The 23,827-nt window shown below is 36.7% G+C and overlaps 1 protein-coding gene across 6 annotated transcripts in view; it reads left to right on the top strand.

The window, feature by feature from the left end:
• Window positions 1–497: 497 nt before the first annotated feature.
• USP12 (ubiquitin specific peptidase 12) overlaps window positions 498–23,827 on the top strand; it is a 58,785-nt gene continuing 35,455 nt past the window's right edge. For 4 of the 6 annotated variants that reach the window (XR_015796106.1, XR_015796109.1, XR_015796107.1 and 1 more), the window contains exons 1-9: window positions 1,034–1,159; window positions 8,083–8,163; window positions 9,149–9,362; window positions 11,795–12,021; window positions 13,288–13,364; window positions 13,660–13,743; window positions 18,442–18,639; window positions 21,842–21,920; window positions 22,217–22,446. Coding sequence is in view for 2 of the 6 variants with exons in the window: in XM_088140687.1 (XP_087996813.1) it covers window positions 1,067–1,159; window positions 8,083–8,163; window positions 9,149–9,362; window positions 11,795–12,021; window positions 13,288–13,364; window positions 13,660–13,743; window positions 18,442–18,639; window positions 21,842–21,920; window positions 22,217–22,318 (1,155 nt within the window). In the remaining 4 variants the exon portion in view is untranslated. Of the gene's footprint in view, window positions 918–1,033; window positions 1,160–8,082; window positions 8,164–9,148; window positions 9,363–11,794; window positions 12,022–13,287; window positions 13,365–13,659; window positions 13,744–18,441; window positions 18,640–21,841; window positions 21,921–22,216; window positions 22,472–23,827 lie in introns of those variants that run through there. The other 2 variants (XM_088140688.1, XM_088140687.1) reach the window with 2 other exon arrangements.

The raw sequence follows: 23,827 nt of genomic DNA, 5'->3' as shown, positions 1-23,827 counted from the left end.
GACATATATGAATATGCATATATTAATACATGTATTCCTGTTTGATTAATCAGAAGGTTTAATGAAGCTAATTAATAAGAATTTGCCCTGAAAAGGTAGCTATTATATAGTATTGCTGCTTTGCTTGCAAGAAATCCCATATACTGAGAGGACTATAGTCAAAGCTATATGGATAAATATATGTTTGGCTCTGACAGAAGTGCTCCTTGTGAGAATTTTACTGGCCGGCATCTTTCATCGTGCTAAGCCATGGTAAAGTAAGCCGCAATTGGATCGTGTCCCACAACATATTAAGCCATAAAGCGTGGCTGGGTTCACGTATCCAAGCAAATCAGGGCACAGCTTGATGCGTGATTCCAGGGGTTTCGGCAGCCCTGTTGCCAATAAGTAGGACCCAGCAGCTGGAACCGGGTATCTCTAAGACCTAGAAGAACAGGACCGGACAGGGGGAGCGCTCGTGCGCGAATGGTGAAACCTGATTGGTTGAGTTCGAGGGCCAGCGAAATCTGGGTACAACCCGCAGAGGCGGCCCAGGCGCGCGCGCGTGTGTGTGTGGGCGGAAGAAGGGCCGGTTCGCGCAGTGGTGCGCGCGCGGATCCTCCAAGAAGCGAAAGCGGGTAGGGGACGGTTGGTCCCGCGGGCAGGACGGGAGCGTAACTAGCGCGTGCCGCTCGCCCTTCGGCGGTTGGAGCTGTGACGGATCGTTTCGTTAGGCGGGCGGAGCCCTGGTGGGTTCCGCTCCACACAGCTGGGGGTGGCGCTGCCGCCGCCGCCGCCGCCGCCGCCTGGCTGCCCTCTTCCTCCTCAGGCGGGACTCCCCCGGCCCGGCTCGACGTTGTGATTGGGTAGAAGAAGATGGCGCTGCGCGGATGGAAATCCTAATGACAGTCTCCAAAATAGCCTCCATCTGTACCATGGTGAGTGTGAGGGGAATCGCCCCCGTCCGCTCGCCCTCTCGGGCCCATGCGCGATCGCGGGTGGGAGGCGGGGCGCCGGGCGGGGGAATCTGGGCGGAGCTCGGGCGAAGGTGTGCTTTTCGCTCCGTTGAGACGGGAATGGGGAGCGTATGCCGAGGGGAGATCCGTCGGGGGCCCTTCTCCCTGAGAAGGATTGCTTCCAGGCAGCAGAAACGGAAGACTTGTGGCCCGAAACTGTTGTCGTGCGTATTTGCTCACAAGCAAAGCCCATGGAGTTCGGCCAAGTTGGCATGCCTGTCAAAGGGCACGTTAGGACTTAATAGTCAGAAGGCGATCCTGAAACAGCCGTGCAAAGAAATTTGGTGGGATCTAACACCTGACCTTGACCCAAAAGGCTTACACATAAAGGAATCTAAGCCTGCGAATTTGTATTGAGCAGCAGAACTGAACGGATCTTTCAGGATTTCCTCACCTAACTCCTCTCTTGGAATTTAATTTCAGCCAAATAAAGGCGGGGGGCAGGGAGAGAAATAACTTCGTATTAAAATTTGGTTAAAAAAAAAAAACCTCTTGCTGATGTCTTGCAAATTATCTGGAACATTTCCCCTGAGATGCAGATGTAACTTCTGCTCAGTGCTCTGCAGATAGTGAAGGGGCAGGAATGAGTCAAAAACAGAAAAACTTGAGGAAAGGAAAAGGATTTTGGAGGTGGGCCTCATGAAAGGAGAGCTTTAGGTAGAACAGATATAACAGATGAAGAGGGTTTGTGTAGCAATATGGAGTTAAAACAAAAATGGTGGCGGGTTTTGTGTCAACCTGTTGAAACTGGTCATGTAGTGCAGCAGAAAAGTGAAGTGGTCTGTGTTATTATAAGCATTTGGGGATTTTTAATGAGACCAAATTTTTTTAAAAATCACTTGAAAGTCTCTTCAGAGATTATCTTCTTCTGAAATATGATTTAGAAGGGATGTTGATATTATGTATACCTTTGGGTGTGCTGATTGTGCTTTTTTATTTCATCCTTTATGTTTGGCAGCTTAGCTTAAAATTCTTATGGAGAGGGTGTTTAGCGCCATTATACTGCTTCTTTTAGTGTAATGTAAACACTTCTTTGTGAAGCCAGGTTAAAAGCCCTTTTTCTCAGAAAACAAAATAGTTATTATTTTACAGAAGTTTGTAAATCATTATCTGGATCCAGTTGATTCATAATACATTTACCTCATAGCCCCCTATTTCTGAGTCAAATTACTTTGTCTCTTTTTCATTCTGCCCTTTAAACTTCCGCAATGCAAAAAAAAAATTTTTTTTTTGATAAATCCCACACCCTAGAGAGGTTCCAAGAACCATAAATGGGATGCATATAGATTGTAGGTTGTGTGCCCTTCACCTAGATTACTTTTTCCAAAACTCAAATGAAATAATTATTTTTGTTAATATTAACTATCTTTCCCAGACTAGCTGAGCAATATCATATCAAAATCACTATTCTGAAGTCAGCTTCTTAACTAAAGTAGCATGTAAGTTGGTATGTTGAATTAATTATCCCTTTTCTGTGGCTATATGTAAACTTCAGAGAACAGTCAACCGAAGAATTGGGGTTCTGGCTACCTATAAAACAAATGGAATACATATCAAAAATGCACAGTAAGCAATCAAGCAGATAGGGCTAGCTACAGGTGTCAAGTGAGCTAACAGGAAGAAGGAAAGAGAATGACTGCAAAAAGCTATGAGAGATTATGTGCTGAGCTGTGAGGGACTGTGAAAAGGTGATCTCTTAAATAGCTGTGGATTGCAAGGAAAGTGTCCTGAGAGCTGCTGATTGCCAAATGTGGTGGGTTGAATGATTGTTTCCTGTTGAATTAGCAGAGACTATAATAATAATTTAAAAAGGCAGGTTCCAGAGGGTGAGATCACTGACTGAGAAAACAGAGTGAACTAACAGCAGGTGGGTGGGAAAGTTTAAGTGGGGAGTTCCTAAGAAAATTTCCCTCTAAGTCAAGAGTTTGTACTTGGTTAATATGAGAGCCTGCAAAGGGAAAAAGAAAAAATAAAAGCCTTTCTACTGGGGTGTCCTAAAAAATGGTGAAGATTAATGTATATGAGTATGTAGTTGTGACCTATAGAATACAATTGGCAACAATTCCAATGAGAAAAAAATGGAGGAGAATAGAAGATGTCAGTGCGGGTACATAAGCTTAATGAAAATAAGTGATATTGATTGGGTGTCCACAAGGATACATTTTGAGTGTGCTGCCATCAATAATTGTGTTAGTGACTTGGATTAAATGAATGCTTACTAAGTTGCAGATGATACAAAACTGAAGGGAATGGTTATTAACTCAGAAAATAAAACTCAAAAGATCTTATTGGGTTAAAGAAATGGACTGAAATAACATAATGAAGTTTACCAGATATCACTACAAACTTCTTCATATAGGAAACAAAATGAAATATAGGATAGGGATAATTGACTTAGTAATAACACTAAGTAATTGTTTGCAAGCCAAATATGTGCTAATAATGTGATGTGGCTGCGAAAGAGAGAAAGAAAGAAAATGTAGTTCTAGGCTGAATTAATGGAAGTATAATTTCCAAATCATGAGAGTCACTGGGAGTTGGATGGCATATAAATTTAATAAATAAGAATAATTCTATTTCATTCTGTTTTGGTTAGACCCCAACTTGAGTATTGTGTCTAAACCAGTTTTAAGATGGATTCCTTAGGACAGTTGGAGGAAGAGATGGAGATCACTGCATTCTTCAATATCTTGAAAGAGTATAAATTAGAAGGTCATACTTAGTAGTTGGGTTCCCTAGGCTTGTATGTACAGCAAACCTGGGCTACCTCTATTCCAGAAATTCTCAAGAAGAGGTGATTACCTTTTCTGTCTTTTTCCAGAACTCAGGACACTGAATATTAGATTTAAGTTACAGGACATCAGATTGCAATTGAGTGTTAAAAGAAAAAAAAACTTCCTAATATTAAGAAAAGTTCAAAGCAAAGAGGATTATTCATGGAGATGTTTAATAAGCTATTAAAGTTTTAATGAAAAATTAATATATACAAATATGCAACATTGAAAATATAGAATTTTCATGTAGAAAGAGAGCACTTACACCACTGGTGGGCACAGCCTACAGTACTTTGCAATGACACACAATTAAACTGAGCCAAACTGAGAAATGCTGTAAAACGTTGCAAAATGTAGCATGTGAGACCTCCTTTCTAGAGGCATTCATAGAAAAGAAGGAATGTTTTGTATTCAATTTGGAACAAAAACCAAAACAGCTTGAGCATTTTGTGTTAAAACAGAACTTGAAATGTATTAGGATCCTGACTATAAAAATGGAAACTGAAGGCAACTTTATTGCTCCCTTTTTTTGAAACTCAAATAGCCATTCAGTTTTAAAATTACCGTAATTTAATAAGGCATCCAAATATATAGTCCCCTTCCCTTCCCTTCCTTCCCTTCCCTTCCCTTCCCTTCCCTTCCCTTCCCTTCCCTTCCCTTCCCTTCCCTTCCCTTCCCTTTTCTTGAGTCAGTATTGACTCCTGGTAGCTGCCTGGACAAGTCCTTGCAGTTTTCTAGGCAAGATTTCAGAAGTGGTTTGCATTGCCTCCTTGCTAGGGCTGAGAGAGAGTGATTGGCCCAAGGTCACCCAGCTGGCTTTGTGCCTAAGGAGGGACTAGAACTCAAGGTCTCCCAGTTTCTAGCCTGGTTTCTTAACTACTACACCAAATTGGGTCTCTGTAGTATCTTTACTATTGTTTATTTCTATTACTACTATGTCTACTGTGACTGTCCTGCTGGTATATATATATATCAGTTATGTTTTGAAACTTTGTGGAAAAAGTTTGAAAAATGCAAATGCAAGCAATTTTAGTATGCAGACAAAAGAGAAGTAAAATCTTTGTCAGGTTTGTGTAGTAAATGCTACACATTTACAAAATCAATTTTTCACATATAACTCTTCAGTACTGATTAAGTAACTGCAATTTCTTAGGTAAAGAACTTCTATCCAAAATTTGATCAAGGATTTCATTAAAATCTTTACTTATCAAAATTTTATAAGGCAAGATTACTTAGATAAGGATTACCAACATTGATAATAAATATTAACTATTTTTTTCTAAAGATCACTACTCTTAAGTAATTGTCTTCTGTACAGTGGTACCTCTAGTTACGAGCGCCCCTACTTACGAATTTTTCGAGATACGACCAGCTCCGGACCCAAAAATTTACCTCGACTTGTGAACTCGCCTCGACTTACGAACCGGATCCGCGGCCATTTTCCGCCTGTTCCATGTGGTCCACAGCCATTTTTCCGCCCATGCCACGTGGTCTGCAGCCATTTTCCGCCCGTTCCACGTGGTCCGCGGCCATTTTTCTGCCCATGCCATGTGGTCTGCGGCCATTTTCCGCCCGTTCCACGTGGTCTGCGGCCGTTTTTCCGCCCCTGACACGTCCGCGGACGCCGGAATGGATTAACGGTAATTACATTGAACCTTATGGGAAAATTTGCCTCGTGTTGCGACCAATTCGAGTTGCAACCAGAGTCACGGAATGGATTAAATTCGTAACTCGAGGTTCCACTGTATCTGCTAATACTTGCAACACAGAAAGCACGGTATCTTTATTAATATGATCATTTTCCCTGTCTCGTTAGTAAAGCTGCAAATACAAATAGAGGACCGTAGAGTCATAGAATATAAGTGGAAGTGATCTTGGAAATGATTAAGAGCAGTGTTTCCCAACCTCAACAACTTTAAGATGGCCATTGCTAAAAATTCTAGCACTTAACGTCCACACATCTCAAGCTTGTCAAGGTTAAGAAACACTGATTTAGAGAACCTCCCTGCCCAGTGCAGGAATCTATTCCTTTTCCCAGCAGATGGGTATCCAACTTCTGTTTAAATATTTCCATCAAAGCAGAGTCCACCATGCCTGAAAATACTTTGTTCATTGTTAAACAGTTCTCACTGTCAATTCTCACTGATATGCAACTGAAATCTACTTCTTCGTAATTTAAACTGATTTCTTGTCTTATCTTCTGTAACAATTCTGAACAGTTCTGCCTTGCCTTCTACATGACAGTCCTTCAGATATTTGAAAACAACTACAGGTAATCCTCGCTTAATGACAAGGATTGAGACCAACAACTCTGTCGCTAAGTGACATGGTCATAATGCTCAACATCACATGACCATGTCGACTTACGATGGCAATTGTGGCAGTTCCAGTTGCTGTCATTAAGGTAATCCTGCATGTCACAACATCCCACAGTCACATAATTGTGACCTCCTGTTGGTTTCCCCATTGACTTCGCTTGTTGGAAACCAGCAGTGAAGGTTGCAAATGGCAAACACATGGGTGTGGGATGCTGTGACTGTTGTAATTATGAGACAGTTGCTAAGTGCCCAGATTGCAGTCATGTGACCATGGGGATGCTGCGACAGCTGCAACTATGAGGAAAGGCCGTAAGTCCCCTCATTCAGCACCGTTGTTACTCTGAATGGTGTCTGAACAAGTGGTTACTGAACAAGGACTACTCTATCATATTTTCCCTCAATCTCCTCTTCTCCAGGCTAAACATAGCCAACACCTTCAACAGCTTCTCTTTCTAGTCCCTTTCATATTGGTTGCTCTCACCTAGACATCTTCTAGTTTATCAGTGTCCTTCTGAGAATGCAATGCCTGGAATTGAGTCCAATATTCTAGGAGCGATCTGACCAATGCAAAACAGAGAAGAGCAATGGTTTCTATTGGCCTTGATGCAATACCACTGTTGATGCAGCCTAGGATTTTATTTGCTTATTTTACATGGGAATCACACTGTTGGTTCATGTTCAGGTTGTGATATATTGATGAAGATTCTCGGTCATCCAGGTGGAATTATCTGGAGGTGGAGTCATGGCAACTGGACTTCTTTTCTTTTGGTTAGATACATTTCGCTGCTTGTCCAAGCAGCTTCTTCAGTCTAGAAAGTTGGCTGGGGGGACCCCATAAATGTCTTCCAGGGTATATCTTTATACTTGTATAAGTTAAAATGTCTTGTGGTTTAATGATGTTATCCCTATCAGCTGCATTATGTGCTATATATAATTCTATACTTTCTTCTTCCGGTGTTCAAACTTTGGATTCTGATTTTTATCTTTCAGCTTTATAATCTAGTTTGAGGGTTGTTTTTTTAAATTTTAGAAAAGCATGTACAGTGGTACCTCTAGTTACGAACTTAATCCGTTCCGTGACTCTGGTTGCAACTCGAGTTGGTCTCAAGTCGAGGTAAAGTTTCCCATAAGGTTCAGTGTAAATACGGTTAATCCGTTCCGCCCTCCGAATTTGGTCGCACCACGAGGCAAATTTCCCCATAAGGTTCAATGTAAATACGGCTAATCCGCCCTCCGAATTTGGTCGCACCCCGAGGTAAATTTCCCCCATAAGGTTCAATGTAAATACGGCTAAACAGTTCTGAAACATGCATTTTATTTTTAAACCTCAAAAACCTTCCAAACGCCACAAAAACCTTCCAAACGCCACAAAACACACCACAAGCCTCACTGAACGTCTCCTTGCTACCGCGATCTCGCCCACAGGAAGCCACGACCGCGTGGCAGCAGGGAAAATGGCCACGGATCCGGTTCGTAAGTAGAGGTGGAGTTCGCATGCCGAGGTAAATTTTTGGGGCCGGAGCTGGTCGTATCTTGAAAAATTTGTAAGGAGGGGTGTTCGTAACTAGAAGTACCACTGTAGTCTGTTAATTTTAGGTATGTAGCTGATAGGAAATCATAAATTTATAATAGTAAAATTAACCATAAATGTAGATGCCCGGTATAAGATCCCCTACCTATATACCCATAAATGCTAATTACATGGGTAAACATTCTTTCTATCATATTTAATATTAGCAATTTATGGATTTGTATTAGAATTGCAAGGAAAAATTAAACTGCAAATAATGGCCAACCTAATTTCCTTTTTGGTATACCACAAAATGCCATTATTAATCAAATTTTATATATTATAAATGTTATGCATTATACCCTTATTCTTGCTTCACACATCTTATTTAGTTGTTCTTAGTAAATTACTTAATTTGTATGGTCAAACTGTGCTATAAAATAGTTTAATAATTGCTACTAAATACTATTTGTTTTTCCTCTTAGGGCGCTAATGCCTCAGCCTTAGAGAAAGAAATTGGTCCAGAACAATTCCCAGTCAATGAACATTATTTTGGTTTAGTAAATGTAAGTTTCATATTTTGCTTGCTTTGAAAAAGAAGTGGAATGAATAATTTAGATAAGAAAGTTGCTGAAAAATTGTTTGCCAGGATGTTAGAGATTGATAGCTTAGAGAAAATAATAATAAAAGTGGCTATAATGTTGAATTAATTTATTTCATGTACTGAACAATATTGTTCAATTTATTTAGTTTTGGTTCAGATCATAAATTATTCATACCTGTAACACTGAATTATATGTATAAGATATGCCCAAATTGATAGACGGTGCTCCTGTAGATCCAGATTCAGTACTGTCAATCTCTTCTCTAACAGTGGATATGTTTATTTCTTATCTCTGTCTCAATAGCAATTGTTCCTATCTCCCTTCCTTTATTGATTTTAACAATGGCTTATATCATTTATACTGATATTTACCTTTGCTTACCCTAATTATAACTCTCATGTAAATAAGGAATTGAAGAAGGTTTGAATATCTGGGTTTGTGTTAACTATCTTTAGCATCAGTGTAGTTGCAGTGACAAAAAACATATTTAATGTGACAAGAAATACAAGGAGGAATTTGCTCCGAACAGTAGAAGAATCTGTTATTTTCTTTATTAATATTACAAAAAAGAGACACAGTGGCATTTTTGACAAGAAATTTATATTGTGATGAGAACTTCAAAACTGAAGGCTTTAGTATTATTGTATATGATACAAACAAAACATAAAATAAAGTTTTCTAATGCCTTTTAAAATAATTTCATTAACAGTGCATAGATCACAGAAAGGTATGCGTTATTGTTGGTTATTTCTAAATATAAGTAAAATATAAGCCAGATGGCAGTAAACAAGTGCATGTTTGCTGATCATTATATTTATCCCAATTAATCGACTATGTTATCCTTCAGAATCCAAAAATCATTAATATGCTTTAGCAAATTTCTTTCTGCATACCATTTACTTAGTGATCCTTGTTAGTCTAACTTAACTGACAATTTGTTTTCTAGTTTGGAAATACATGCTACTGTAATTCAGTTCTTCAGGCACTTTATTTTTGTCGACCATTTCGAGAGAAAGTCTTGGCATACAAGAGTCAGCCCAGAAAAAAAGAGAGTCTTCTCACCTGCTTAGCTGATCTCTTCCACAGTATAGCCACCCAGAAGAAGAAAGTTGGAGTGATACCTCCTAAAAAGTTCATAACAAGACTACGAAAAGAGAATGGTAATGTTTTATTTTGTTGTTGTGAAGGCTTTGCATTTAACAATTTAATCACAACATGGGCATTTTCTCTCCATTATTCAATTATTCTTTCCCAGTATTCTTAGTTGGACTGATCTTCAAAACCCAAACCTTTGAAATTTTGTCATAAAAGTACTATTGTATCCTTCAAGTCCAGCAATAAGTCTTCCTTGCAACCCATTTATTTTAAGCAAATAAGATACTGCCTGATAGCATCTGATTTCAGGAAGTTTAAGAATTGCATAAAGACACAATTTGAGTAAAGTAGCAATCAGTAAAACTATAATAAGACTACAAAATATTAAATTTGATTAGCACAGCTAATATAAAGAAAATGTTCTGGTAAACAAAATGAGTTTTAACCTGGTATCTAAATGGTAACACAGAAGACAACATGTTGAAAATCCCTAAGGAAGCCAAAGTCATTATAGTTTACTGTAAACACCAGTGTTTTGAATTGAGTTTAGAAATGGATTTGTAGATATTGAAGATTTTTTTTCCTATTAGTGAAATACGATTGCAATTCACAGACCCAGAGAGTAATTAAATGTAATTAATTAATTAAACTGCAGTTTGCAAAAATAGCCCACTGAATAACTTAGTTAAAATAGGAGCTCACAGATATAGGTTGCTCTCTCCCTGCCCAAGAAAGCACAGCTACCATACTAGTCTGGATACCTGTATCCACTACAAGTGAAACACCATCATCCAAAACACTGGGATCATTCATTCAAAGAACTTCTGTTATCTACTGATTCTAGGCACCTATTCAGCTTACTCTAACTGAAATGAAGATGAAATAAAACTTTGTGTTTTTAGCTTGCCAATCTCCAAATGACCTTTCCAGTAACTTCACACAAGTATTATTAAGCATGAGAGACAAGATGAAACTATGTGGTGCCAATAACAGAAGCATAAAACTTTTAAAAAGCATATAAATTTAATAAATAAATAAATCCTCCAACTTCTTAAAATAACTCTACAAGTAGAATTGAACATTTGTTGAACTGATTGAGAAAGATACTCTGGTCATTTATTTTATGCATTTGCAACTTTCTCCTTTTGTGAATTTCTTCAGTTCTGTCAGGATGCAAACTTTTTTTTTTTTTTTTGTACAAGAGACCAGATGGAGACCTATTTGTCTCTCTGGTTTGTTGTTGCTCAGCAAATACTTCTGCATCATACACAAGTTTTGCATGGAAGAAGAAACTCATTATTATTTCATTTGACCAACCCTTGAACAAGTCATTTCTATCTGCAGGTACACCTTCTGTTTTATTCCTAAAGAATTCCATTTTAGTAATTTGATTCAACATCTGATTTGTTAAGAAAAGGACATAGGTGAATTAGAAAGAGCTTCTTAAGTATTCAGACACAATTTTTAAGCTCTTAGTTGTGAAGAGTAAAACATAAGGCATCAGTTACTGAAATAATTACAATTTAAAAGAGCCAAAGAACCCTCTCACAAGCAGGAACTTGTGTTTTTCATTTGGATTTTTAGTTACACCTTAGTTGTATTTTAGTATGGAATCAGGTCTGTGCAGTTTCATACTATGAATCAAAATGAATAGTGCTTCTGAAAGATAAAGTATTAGTCATCTTTACTTTTTAGGCATTTTTTCTTAAATATATCGTTAAATACAAGACACTTAGAAAAACATTTCAAGGTCTTAGCTTTCTGGGATCAGTGTTCCACCAGTGGCCATGTTGTATGTTTAATATACCTTTCAAAAAATATTATAAAACTATCAAATTGCAGAATATTCTCATAAGCATGGGGGCTGTGCAGTGTTTGGGATTTGATTCCAAATTCCAGACCTTTGGAATATGGAATCGAAAAATTATAGTACCTATCTGTAGCTCTTCAAAGCAGCCAACTCTTTTCCTGGGATCATACTAATGAACATATATTTGCTATTGGGTAGAAGCAGGCTTGTGTACTGCAGATACCCTTGTCTTTTGTTTGCAAAAGTACTTTCAGTCCCTCTTCAAGATGTTCCTGTCACTGATGCCAACAATACAAAGTCAGGAGCAAAAAAAAACCAGTTCTTGAAAGTTTAATCATGCATAGGACCAAGTTCCAATAACACACCTGAAAGAATATAAAGTACTAGAGTCCAGAATATCTGTTCCAACCTGTTTGCAGTTGGTTCTAGAATATTTTGGGTCACACTAAATATATGATGGAAAGTTGCGAGAATGTTAGAATGTTGAACACAGCAAGAATTCAACTGGATAACCTCAAGGCTTATGTAACTCAACCCTCTGTTTCATATGATGGCAAACCAGATGCTACAGAAAGTCAGTTATGCAGGATGTGTACAATAAGTTTCTGTCACTGCTGGTTCCCAGCAACTGCTTTTTAAACATATTTATCTACCCAAGAAGTAGACTAAATGTATCATTTTTTGTAGAGCTTTTCGACAATTACATGCAGCAAGATGCACATGAGTTTTTGAACTATCTGCTGAATACAGTGGCAGATATTTTGCAAGAGGAGAGGAAACAGGAGAAACAGAATGGCCGTTTACCTAATGGCAACATTGACAGCGAAAACAATAATTCCCCAGATCCAACATGGGTTCATGAAATCTTCCAAGGAACATTAACCAATGAAACAAGGTGTCTCACCTGTGAAACTGTAAGCATCTTTTACAGATCACTCTTAATTTTCAGCATGGATGATGGATATAAAAACAAATACTGTTTTTGGCAGTGGATAAAAAAGCTGAATATAAAATATTGATACGAATTTGAGTTGTGTGGTGATTTCAGTAGAGTAAACAAATTTTATTTCATGGTTTGACTTAATAGAATTGTACAACAGCTGTTTATTTGTGTATAAGGACTTTTTTGTAGTAATTAAAAATTTTATTTTGAAAAAAAGTTGGGTGACTGGAATTTAGAAAGAGTGAATATGGAAATGAGAGTAATTTTGATGTAATAGTTTGGTGTAATAGTTAATGGTTAAGTTTGGTGTAATAGGTAAGGCACCGGGCTAGAAAATGGGAAACATGTTTTGCATGTCTTAGTTGACATAAATTTGGATCTTAAAAATAGGTGCTTGTCTATCTTCTCATATTATTGCATTCATGATTAATAAATTATCTGAGTTTCTTATCAGAGAAATGAATTTCCACTTAGCTTTTCCCAACTGATATGTTCCATACACATTGGGTTTCATAATCCCCTGTAGCATGGCCAGGAGTGAGGGATGCTATAATACCCTGGGAAACCTTTGTTTCTGATTACCTGTAATTTTTAAAAACAAAAGTACAAAATGTTGCAGGTTTTAATTTAGCAATATCTGGAGGACCTCAGGTTCCCACTGACTGTACTTAACATGTGTTACTAATAGTCTGTCCTTAAACTGTTTTATACAGAAGCATTAAGATGAATGTATCTTCAGTTGTTAATTCTGGTAAGAACAAAATACTAAGGTTGCTTTTCCAATTGTATTCTTGCTCTTTTGTCAGTATTTGCACTGTATATTTATATCCAGTTTTCTTCATCCACTGCCAAGAACAGTATGCAGTGAATTATGTTTACAAAAGATGAATTATATAGCCAAATAACTTATTTCTTGTTGTTCACTGGAGATATATGGAATTTAATATGTTCAGTACTGAACTCCAAAAATATATTGCCAAGAGAATTGAATCAATTTCTTCCAGTGTAAAAGGAGAAGCCAAGAGAAGATCCCTAAAACAATGTAGCTTTCACTGTACTAATAGAGAGATGAAAACAATAGCATTCTTTCTCCAACAGAAATGAATTTTGTTATATGTTTAGTTACCATTATTAGTTACCATTATTGCTTTCATTGTGTGTTCATCTATTGTTAGCTTGAGGTCTTTCAAAAATGTACATAAAATTGATTATTTTAGAATTTGTTTTTAACTTGCAGATAAGCAACAAAGATGAAGATTTTTTAGATCTTTCTGTTGATGTGGAACAAAATACTTCAATCACACATTGTTTAAGGTATGAGAAATAACTTATCACTGATTCTGCCCTCATAAGCATATCAGTTTATTTGAGATAAAGTAAGTTAATTTGTTTTATTAGACTAGTTTAAGATTAATAGACTTCATAAAACCTTTTGTATTGTTCCTTAATTGAATTTGAACTGTTACCTACTTTGTGTCATAGTGTCTCAAATATGCAATGTACAGTTCAGTGCAAAATATATTTCAATAAGAGAATTGAAAGTTGTTGGTCTTTCAATATAATTTATTCAAAAAATGGAGTTTTCTTTGTTAATATTCTCCTGTTTTAGGGGTTTCAGCAACACAGAAACCTTGTGCAGTGAATATAAATATTACTGTGAAGAGTGTCGCAGTAAACAGGAAGCACACAAAAGGTACCATATGCATATATTTTGGGCATTAGTAATATATATATATATATATATATATATGAATCTTCTCAATGCATATTTTGAGTTTTCGGATTTGGGGTAATTGCCTCAATAAACACATTGTCTGCCTTATCCAAGTTATTTAAGTTTTGTGGGATTGTTTATTTAATATGAGACTTTTGCTCAGTTGTCCATATCCATAATGTTTTAAAATTATTTAAAATTTTAATCCTGATCTAGAGTTGTTTTTCCATTAATTTCTTTCTCTATTGTATTGGATCTGATACCAGTGTTGGTTGGTTTATTTATTTCCACTATTCATATATTTCCAAATTATGCAACTCTGAGTGGTTCATAAGATTAATATAAAATATAATAAAAACATAAAGTCATGTTAATAACAGTCATAAAATCAAAGTTGAATAAAAATAGCTCACTGCCAATCCAGTGGTGTGCAAATGCAGATGTTGGTATCCAAAGGCTTGGAAGAAGAGCCAAGACATAACAACTTTCTATAAAATAATTAAAGTCAGGCCATCTGGATCTGGAGGAGTATGTGCAAGTCATTTGGGGCAGTAATAACAAACCATCCCCTTCAGGTTCCCAACCCCTACACTTCTCAAGCTGAGAGTACTCAACAGTGCCTTCCCAGGCAAAATAGACAGGTCAGTTGGAATTAACTTGCAGTCTATCTGCAAGTTGACAGTCCTGCAGATAACCAGATCCCATGCCCTATAGAGCTTTATAGTTAAAAAAAAGTGACTTGTACTTGGAATCTATTGGGAGCCAATATACTACCCATAATATAGGTGCTATGCTGCTAAACTAGCCTTTATCTATCAGTGTGGACTGCTGCATTCTCCAGCAGTTGTGATTTCCAAACAGTCTTCAGCGGTGGACCCAGTGCACTGTGATAATCTAATCTAGAGGTAGTAAGAGTGACTATAGCCAGAGCCTACTGCTCCAAGGATTGGTTCACCAAAGTATTCAAATATTTAGTGGAGTCAGCCTTGAATGTCTGAATTAAGCAATGTGAAATATTACTTATGCAAGCAGTCATTTTATCCTTCGGTAGAAACAGCTTCATGTATATTCATGTACTTAGATAATGTTTATGTATAGATATTCGTATATGAATTCCTTTTGTTCCCTTGGAGAATAACCTTTGACTGAAATTAAATTTTAGCTAATTACACAAACATTTATAAGGCTGTTGTCTACATTCAGGTCACCAATAAAATTATATCAGATCTAAACAAAAAGAACCCTTTAGAGAACTTTGGTTAGTAGATTCATAATCAGTTAGGGTATAATTGCTAATAACTGAGTATTCAGTAATTCCTTCTCCAGTGGTATTAGTGTAGTGTAGTCATAGTAACTTAAAAGTGGCAGCTTTCTTTCTTCTTTTTTTTTTAATAAAATTTTTTATTCTTTACAACAAACACAAAACATACATAAACAAACAAAAACATACAGAAGCATAAAAAAAAAACATCTTCCATTTTATACCGTGTGTCAACCAGTTATCAACTCGTTGGTGCCCCTTTCATAGTCTTAAATTCTCCTATCATCTATTCAAAATATACTTGTATACTTATCAATTGACAATTATTAATCATTCATAGCTAGTCTATAGAATCATTTATTACAAAAAATTTTAACTTTCAATAGGATTAGTAGTACATTTTTATCCATCGATTATATGCGTATATATATAATAATTAATATCAAATTTCTATTATAAAATTTCCTAATCCATTACATTGCTATATTTTCTCATCCAATCATTAATAAAACAAATCCCGTGTCATATAAAATTACTTATCTTCTTACTCTAATTTCAAATATCAATTTAACTCATCTCTGCACATTCCATAATTTTCAATAACTTCCTCCTGCATAGGTACTTTTTCATTCTTCCAATTCTTAAAAGTTACAGTTCTAACCACTATCAAAACATACTTAATTCTTCACTACATGTTTCAACAAAAGTGTCTCTAGTTTAAAATCTATGTGTTACTATATCCAACCATGTATGAATTTTAGTCTAATCTCTTAAAACATTTACAATCAAATACAATTCTTTACTATATATCTCAGTTTTATACCTTATTGCAACGCTTGCATAATTTTAAGTTCACCCTTTTCATTCAATATCCCAAAACATCTAGCTGTTTATTCCTTTTTCTATATTATTGGATAAGAGAAAGCAATAATAAATGTCCTTTCAAACATTCTGCTTTTTGAAGCTTCTGTCAGTTCCATCATTGTTGTATTACCCTCGTTTTTTCTTTAGGCATCTGGAGTAGTTTCTTTCAATATTGTTTTACTTCTTTTTATGCATTCTCTTAGTACGATTCTCCATTATAATCTTGTACAATCTTTTTCTCACCCTCAGTACCAAGAACAAGTCTGTCCCTCTTCATTTATCAGTTGATTAACCCTTTTAATTCTCAGTTTATAAGCCTCAAAATAATTCTGTTTAGTGTTTCTGATTTCTTGTGCTATTTCTTCCTTTTCCATTGATCCCGTTTTATGTTTAATTAAGTCCATTTTAGCTTTAATATCTTTTTTTTCTTTTTTTTGTGGGAATTTCTGCAGCTCTTCTTCCAGTTTTTTATAGTCATCCTTGATAGTTTAAAAATCTTTTTCTGCATTGTGTTTCTCATATAGTCTGTTATCTTGTATAAACCTTCATTAAGTCAAAGGATTCTTTATCTTTGTTCTTGCCAAGAGAAAGAAGAAAAAAAAAAGCAAAAGAAAAAAAAAGAAGAGGAGGGGAAAGGCTAGGTCTCTTTAAAAATCCAACTGGGGGGGGGATAGAGAGCAAAGCAGAGCTTCTAGCAGAAAGAAGAGCTACTGCCACTAATCAAGGCTCTTGTGACTAACTCAAACTTTCCATCTTGAATTATTTTCAAAGTCGCTTTCAACTCCGCTTTCTTGTTTATAGTTATTCGGATGGCACCTGTATAAACATGCACATCCCACTATCTTTTTAGAAAGCCCAGGGTCCTTGAGCATATGTCACAATGAAAAAAAAGGCACTATATCGAGCCTCTAGATGGCAGTGCAACTTTCTTTCATTTACTTTCTCTTAACCCCACTTTCCCCATTTCGAAATCAAAAGATATAAGTTTCTTATAACAATAGAAAAATCTTAGTCAAAAAAGAAGCTTAAGATAAAAAATTATTAAGTATTGAAAAGAAAAAGCCAGTCCAATTAAAAATATATTTTTTTAAAAAAGAAAAACATCTTGCCAATTCCACTAAAAAGGGAAAGTTAGAAAGAAAAGATTTTTTTCCCCTTTTTTTTATAAGGCTCAATCTCGCCGCTTAATCCACTTTTCTTCACTTTTAAAAATCTCTTTAAGTTACTTAAGGTGTTCTCTAAAAATAGTTGAATAGTAAAGGTCCATCTCACCCGGTTGATACCCCTCTCTTTCTTCTTCCTTTGGAGCTGTCCCGGCTTTCACAGTCATTAAATGGCTGCCTCTCCTCCGCCGGCTTCAAGAGCTTCTCCTGGGATCAATCTGGGACTTGCGGCATCCCTGAGATCCACGGAACGCGCCCTTTGCGTTCGCCATCTCTACGGGATGGCTTAGGTCCATCGGGACCGTCCGGGGGGGGAGATATCGGCTGCGATCCTGGGAGCCCAGGATCGCCCGCCATATCGCCGCGACGCCAGCTCCGCCCTCTCCTAAAAGTGGCAGCTATCTTAAACTTCTTGGACTTCAACTTGTTTGTGCTAAAGCTATTTTTAAACTTTAAAATTTCTATCACCAACCTGAGCTCCTGTACAAACAAATGGAATATAAATCTAATAAGTAAATAAACTTTTTAAGAAAAGAAAAAGAGGAAAGAAGAGAGCATAAAATGAAAAGGGAGAAACTTCTAGAATTAGAAAATTATATTTTCTAAAATGTTGTACCCTGCTACTGTATCATCTTTGAACTGCCATTTTCATTTTTAGTGAAATTTGTGTGGCCTTGCAAAATACACTGCATTTCCATATGTGATGTTTCTTTCCAAGGATAGAAAAGACTTCTTAAAGTCCTACCAAATACTTTATACTCCTGTCAACATTTTCATAGCTCCTGACCAGCTATTGGATATCACCTAGTAAGCATTATAACATGAAAATCTCATTTAACTTTCCAAATAACTTCCTTGGAAAGAATTGCAGCATCATGCTTTGTTGCTTTAGATGGGCTGCTCCATATTGTAAACCACTGAAAGGAAGAGATTGTTAGCTCAGGCATCTTAGTATCATAGATATGTTTTCTTATCTTCCTTATATGCACACCTGCTTGCAAGATGTTTGAATACTTTTGCAAAGAAATCTGAAAATTTATCAGAAAGGAGCAGTATTAAAATATTTGTAAGAAAATGTTTTATTTTCAGTTCATAATTTTGCAAGCTATACTGATTTCCTCTTTAGCAGCTCTGTCCCAAATCTCAAAAGTGTTTTTAATCTTGATGTATAATGGATAATGACTTGCTTTGAATCATTTTCACATAATTTGGGGGGGGGGGTGTCAAAGTTTTACTGAGTAAACATTTTTAGCTTTCAGCAAATGGTAATACTGAGATAATGTATTGATAACAGAGCTCCATTAATATTGTTTGATGACTTTGCAGACAGGCAGAAAAATAGACTTTGAAGTCTAATTAAATATGGTGATCAGTTTATTTTTGTTTCAGAATGAAAGTAAAAAAGCTGCCTATGATTCTTGCTCTCCATCTGAAAAGATTTAAATACATGGACCAGCTACATCGATATACAAAACTCTCCTATAGGGTAGTGTTTCCTTTAGAACTTCGACTGTTTAATACCTCTGGTGATGCCACAAATCCTGACAGAATGTATGATCTTGTAGCAGTGGTAGTTCATTGTGGAAGGTAATAAAATATGATACTATCTATTATTTTTTGTTGGCTTATTGGAAAATAGTGCTGTGTCTATATGTTAAAAACCCTAAACATAAAATTTGAAATTGATTATATATGTAGAGTTAAGTGGCAGCATTAGTGCTGAGTGTATAAATGAGATGCAGAAAGGCATCCATGTAACTCTATCCTCTTAACTTACTTCCCATTCTTATCTGAGTGATACGGGTTTATCCTCCATACTACCTCGGTAATGTGGAATGCAGATGTATTACATAGGTGGTAGCCTATAACATAGCAACTAATTGTATTTCTTCTGCAAAATTTTCCTCTTCAAAGTAATAGTAAGCAGTAGTCACGCTGTTAAGGCGGAGCAGAGCAACATTTTTATACAGGTAGTCCTTGCTTAACCACCATTTATTCAGTGACTGTTCAAAGTTACGACGGCACTGAACAAATGGTACTTACACCTGGTCCTCGAAGTTACAGCCATTACAGCACCCCCATAGTCACATGATCAAAGTTCAGACACTTGGCAGCCTGCCCGCATTTACGACCTCAGTGTGCATGTCAACTCCCCCTGCCTATCTTTCCCATTCTGCCTTCGAATGAAGTTGCCAAAACCATAGGAGAAAAGGGACATTCCTTGGGATGGCATGTGACCTACAGGAAATCCTCACTTGAGACCCTAATTGGGACCAGAATTTCCATCGCTAAGCAATGCAGTCTTTGGGCAAAACATCACGTGACTGCACTGCAGTTTCGGTAGTCACAGTTGTGGTCATTAGGCTAGGACTGTGCTGATGTTAGTCAGGACCTCACACTTCTCCTGCCCTGCTGCACTCACCTCCGCTTCAGCTTCCCCCAACCACCTATCATACCCCCATCTTTGCCCTTTTGGCTGCCCTGCACTCTACCGCCCCCACCGTCCTGCACTCTGCTGCCCTACGCACTGCCACCCCCACCACCCTGCGCTTCTCCCTGCACCTCCACCACCCTGTGTTCTGCCCCACACTTGCTGCACCACACTCCACCATCCTTGCCACTCCTGTGCTCTGCCCTGCACTTTGCCCTGCACTCTGCCACCCTGCTGCCCCTGCACTCTGCCACTCTGTGCTCTAACTTGCACTCCGCCACCCCTGCTGCCCCTGCCACCCTACACTCAGCCACCCCTCCTGCCCCCAGCTGACCTTTGCTGTCTTCTTCCTCCCACTGCTGATGAGGTGCACCTGGCAGGGGCAGTGGAGCGCAGGGCAGCAGGAGCGATGGAGTGCAGGGTGGCCAAAAGGGCAAAGATGAGGGGGTGATAAGCGGTTTGGGGGAGTTGAAACAGAGGTCAGTGCAGCAGGGCAGGAGAAGTGTGAAGTCATGGTCTAACAACAGTGCAGTCCTGATCTAATGACCACAACTGTGACTACCAAAGCTGCAGTGCAGTCAGGTGATGTTTTGCCCAAAGACCGCATTGCTTAGAGATAGAAATTCCAGTCCCAATTAGGGTTGTTAAGCGAGGACTACCTGTATGTCGCATGCCATCCCAAGGAATGTCCCCTTTCTCTGGTGGTTTTGGCAACTTCATTCGAAGGTACTGGTTTCTCTCCAAATTGTACACATCAATATCTCATTAGATTTTGACATTTTCATTTCAAATCTCATGAGACTTTTTTAATTAAACAAAAACATTGGTAGGTCCAAAAACCTAGGAGTAGATGCTCTAATGCCCAGAGGTACCATATTGCTGGTGCTTGTGCTGCTTAGGAATGGGGTGTTGATGAATGCTAAAATGGAACTAAGACATAATTATTTTTGCTAATTGTTGTGCTACTAAAAATGTTAATGTTTTCATTTTTACTGTATATTTCTTTCTATAGCTACTAGTATGACAACACTCAGTTCTTTTAGGAGAAAGATAATATATAAATAATAACTAATTTAATATTAATAATAGTCTTCTAAGATTCATCCCCAGCAAAGTTTATTTAGTAAAAGAGATATGCTTGTGTTACAATATATAAATAGAAAAAAGGTGTTTTATGAAAAAATTAGATTTGGGATGTTCTTCATTAAATTATGTTGAATAACTAATTCTGTAATTACAACACAAAATATATTCTGTATTTCCTTATTGACAGTATGCGTGTGTTTATATGTGTGGGTATATGTATGCGTGTGTATAGTTCAATATTATGATGTTCATGTTCCTAAATATTGCAGATTTCTTAATTACTAGACAACCTGTGACCCATTGGGTCATCCTTTGAGAGAAAGGTAGTCCAGTCTGATGTGACCAGAATGAACATTAAATTTTCCTGAAAGGTATTGCTATCGCTTTGCTTTGAAAATGACCATGGGCAGGCAAAAAAGCAGTGGGAGCGGAAGCTATTTCTGACTTCCTGCCAGCTTCCCCATTGACTTTGCTTGTGGGAAGCTGGCAGGGAGCATTGGAAATCATGATCACGTGACTGCGGGGGTGCTGCAAAAGGCACAACATTGTGAATAAAAGTGGTCTGAATATCCTGGAAATTTCAGTTCCACAGGAGTAATGGGTCCTGGATTTTTTATGCATTCTTTAAGTTAGCAGATTTTAGGTACCTACATTCAAAAATTGTTGCGGTATAATGCACAGTTTGGGCTAACTTGAGACTACAAACAGATAAACACAATGAGAATTTTAGTAGTATATAGATTATAGAAAAAGGTCAAATCCATTTCCAAATAGACTGTCAGTATGACAGAGGAATAGTTGGCAAGAAGTTCCACTGTTATAGGTTATGAAGCTGTTAAAATTGGGTGCCACTGGAGAGCAAAAATTATATCCTGCATTTTTTAATGATCTCATAAATATGTATTAGTGGGTAATTTTAATCCTCTATTTTAAGGGACTTTTATGAATGATCTTTTCAGTTGCCTTCATCTGAATATCAGTTTTTGCCTGAAAGTTGCATTTTAAAAGATGTTAAGTGTCTTCGTTTTGGATGTATAATTTTCTATATTTAACAAGAAAATTACATATTGTTACTTCTTTAGCTTAACTGTTCATCAACTCTTTTTCCTCATATAAAATCTTCAGTACACTTGCATAAAGATTATTCTAGTTTATGAAGAAAAAAAAGCAGTACTACTAATTAAAGATTCTCCTTAATATTATTTTATGTAAAAAACCCCACATAATATTGAATTTAAAGATGGCATAGCATTAATGACTTTCTTTTCACAGCGGACCTAACAGAGGACACTATATTGCTATTGTAAAGAGTCATGATTTTTGGTTGCTCTTTGATGATGACATAGTAGAGGTAAGAATTATTACGATTCATTGCTTGTAAAATGTATTAATTAAACTTATGTTTTTGCTATTTGGTTTTTAGATGACAAAACTAGAAATATTTGCAGCCAACTTCCTTTGTTGCTGTTGTTATGGATCTGCTATTTGCTATAAAAATTAATTTATGCATGTTTTTCTCAGTGATGTCTCTGTTGCTGCAAGTGACAAACAGTTTTATAAAATGCTGCTGCTAGAGTCATCTTATATTTTTGCTACAAAATTACAAAATATTTTTTTGGAAATGTATACCCTTCTATTTTGTTTCAGAAAATAGATGCTCAAGCTATTGAAGATTTCTACGGGTTGACATCAGACATCTCAAAAAACTCAGAATCTGGTTATATTCTTTTCTATCAGTCCCGGGACTGAATGTGTCTGGTAAAAAGTGACTTCCTGCCTCACTTCTTTTCTGGATACCATGAACATTATTTCTTTAGAAGAGAGAAAAGTGCAGAGGCAAAAGAATGATAATGCAGTTTGCACTGCAACAGACCCAGGTATTCAGAGAGGCTTTTGTAAAATCTTCATATTATGCTCCATGAATTTGCTCAGGGGTCATGAGGATGAAGCTGATGCATCACAAATGCACAAGGGAAGCAGATGTCAGCTACTCTTGTAAGAATTTCCCATCAAGCAAGTTGTATCTAGCAGACTTGATCAAAATCCAGTTCTGTGGATATATTTTCATAATCTTTGGCATCTTTGATTTCTTGTCAGTGTTGCATTGAATGCAAGTGCAACAAAGCAATATAAAGTTGGCACATTAATTTGTTTATTTGTTATTACTAAAAGTGCACATGATTCTTGATCTTGATTTTATCTATATTCAGTTTCTAAATTCTTTTGCACACATAAATAGAGAGTTAGCCTAACAGCTGCCTTCTTGGCTGGAATAAATTTACAGCATTTGGTTTTGAAACTAGAACCAAGAAGTCAAGTGTGTTTTGCTTCTTGTAAGAAGCTTACATTACAGTAATAAGTACCTTTATGGGAACAGTTTTGAGTTTTAAACTTTCTATGGGGAATAACTTGATTTATAATTATAATTTTATTTTTATTTATGCATTACTGCAACTTCTAGAGTTTCTGTGTTTTATATTTCAACAATTTTTGGAACCTGGATTTGTATATTAGATTATATTGGATTTAAATACTCTTTTACATTGTTCATCTAAAGATTTCTCAGAAAATATACTTTCAAAACCTAAACTAACCAGGGGAAAGTATGGAATTTGCTTCTTTAATAAGGAGCCAGTGTCTTTTGCTGTATGTTTAATGTGTGTTATTTAAGGAATCCGAAGTGGTAATTTCTCTTACAGTGTAAAACAGATTATGTGTTTTATCACTGTAAGATGCTAGGTGGAATACCATTTTTCTTTCTTAAGCCTTCTAAACATTTTGACTGCAATATAGGCCAGGGATGCCCATGCTTAAGTAGAACCAGGGTGGCAAATATATGTCATTTTGGACTTCATTGTAGCATTAATTAAAATGTAAAATAGCTTCAGAATATTTCAGTTTCTGTGAATGCAATGGATATGGATAGCTGAAAATTCCCAACAGTCTTGTGATGGTTTTATCCACTAAAATTTAAAAATTAAGAAAATGAATATTTAAAATTTGGTTATTTTGATCCTGAAAGCAAGGGATCTCTACATCATTGTTATGTCGTCTGACAGTGGCTGAATGTAATTTGATGAAATAAAGCTAAATGCACATTTCCAGTTAGAACAATTATGCCTTCATATTTTGGCATTCCTTTTCATCATAGTTTTGTTTTGCTGGCAGTGTTAGTATGAAACTGTTCTTTGTCTGCTGCTATAATTAATGCATTCAGTTTACCTATACAATTTAGCTCAGGAAATTAACGTCATCAAA

This window comes from Python bivittatus, unplaced genomic scaffold (assembly GCF_059951505.1).
Source record: "Python bivittatus isolate LINGU-HERP-01145 unplaced genomic scaffold, Pbiv_v1 ctg000340_np1212, whole genome shotgun sequence".
NCBI lineage: Eukaryota > Metazoa > Chordata > Lepidosauria > Squamata > Pythonidae > Python > Python bivittatus.
The sequence above is the reverse complement of the archived record's forward strand: the minus strand, read 5'-3'. Positions and strand labels throughout refer to the sequence as shown.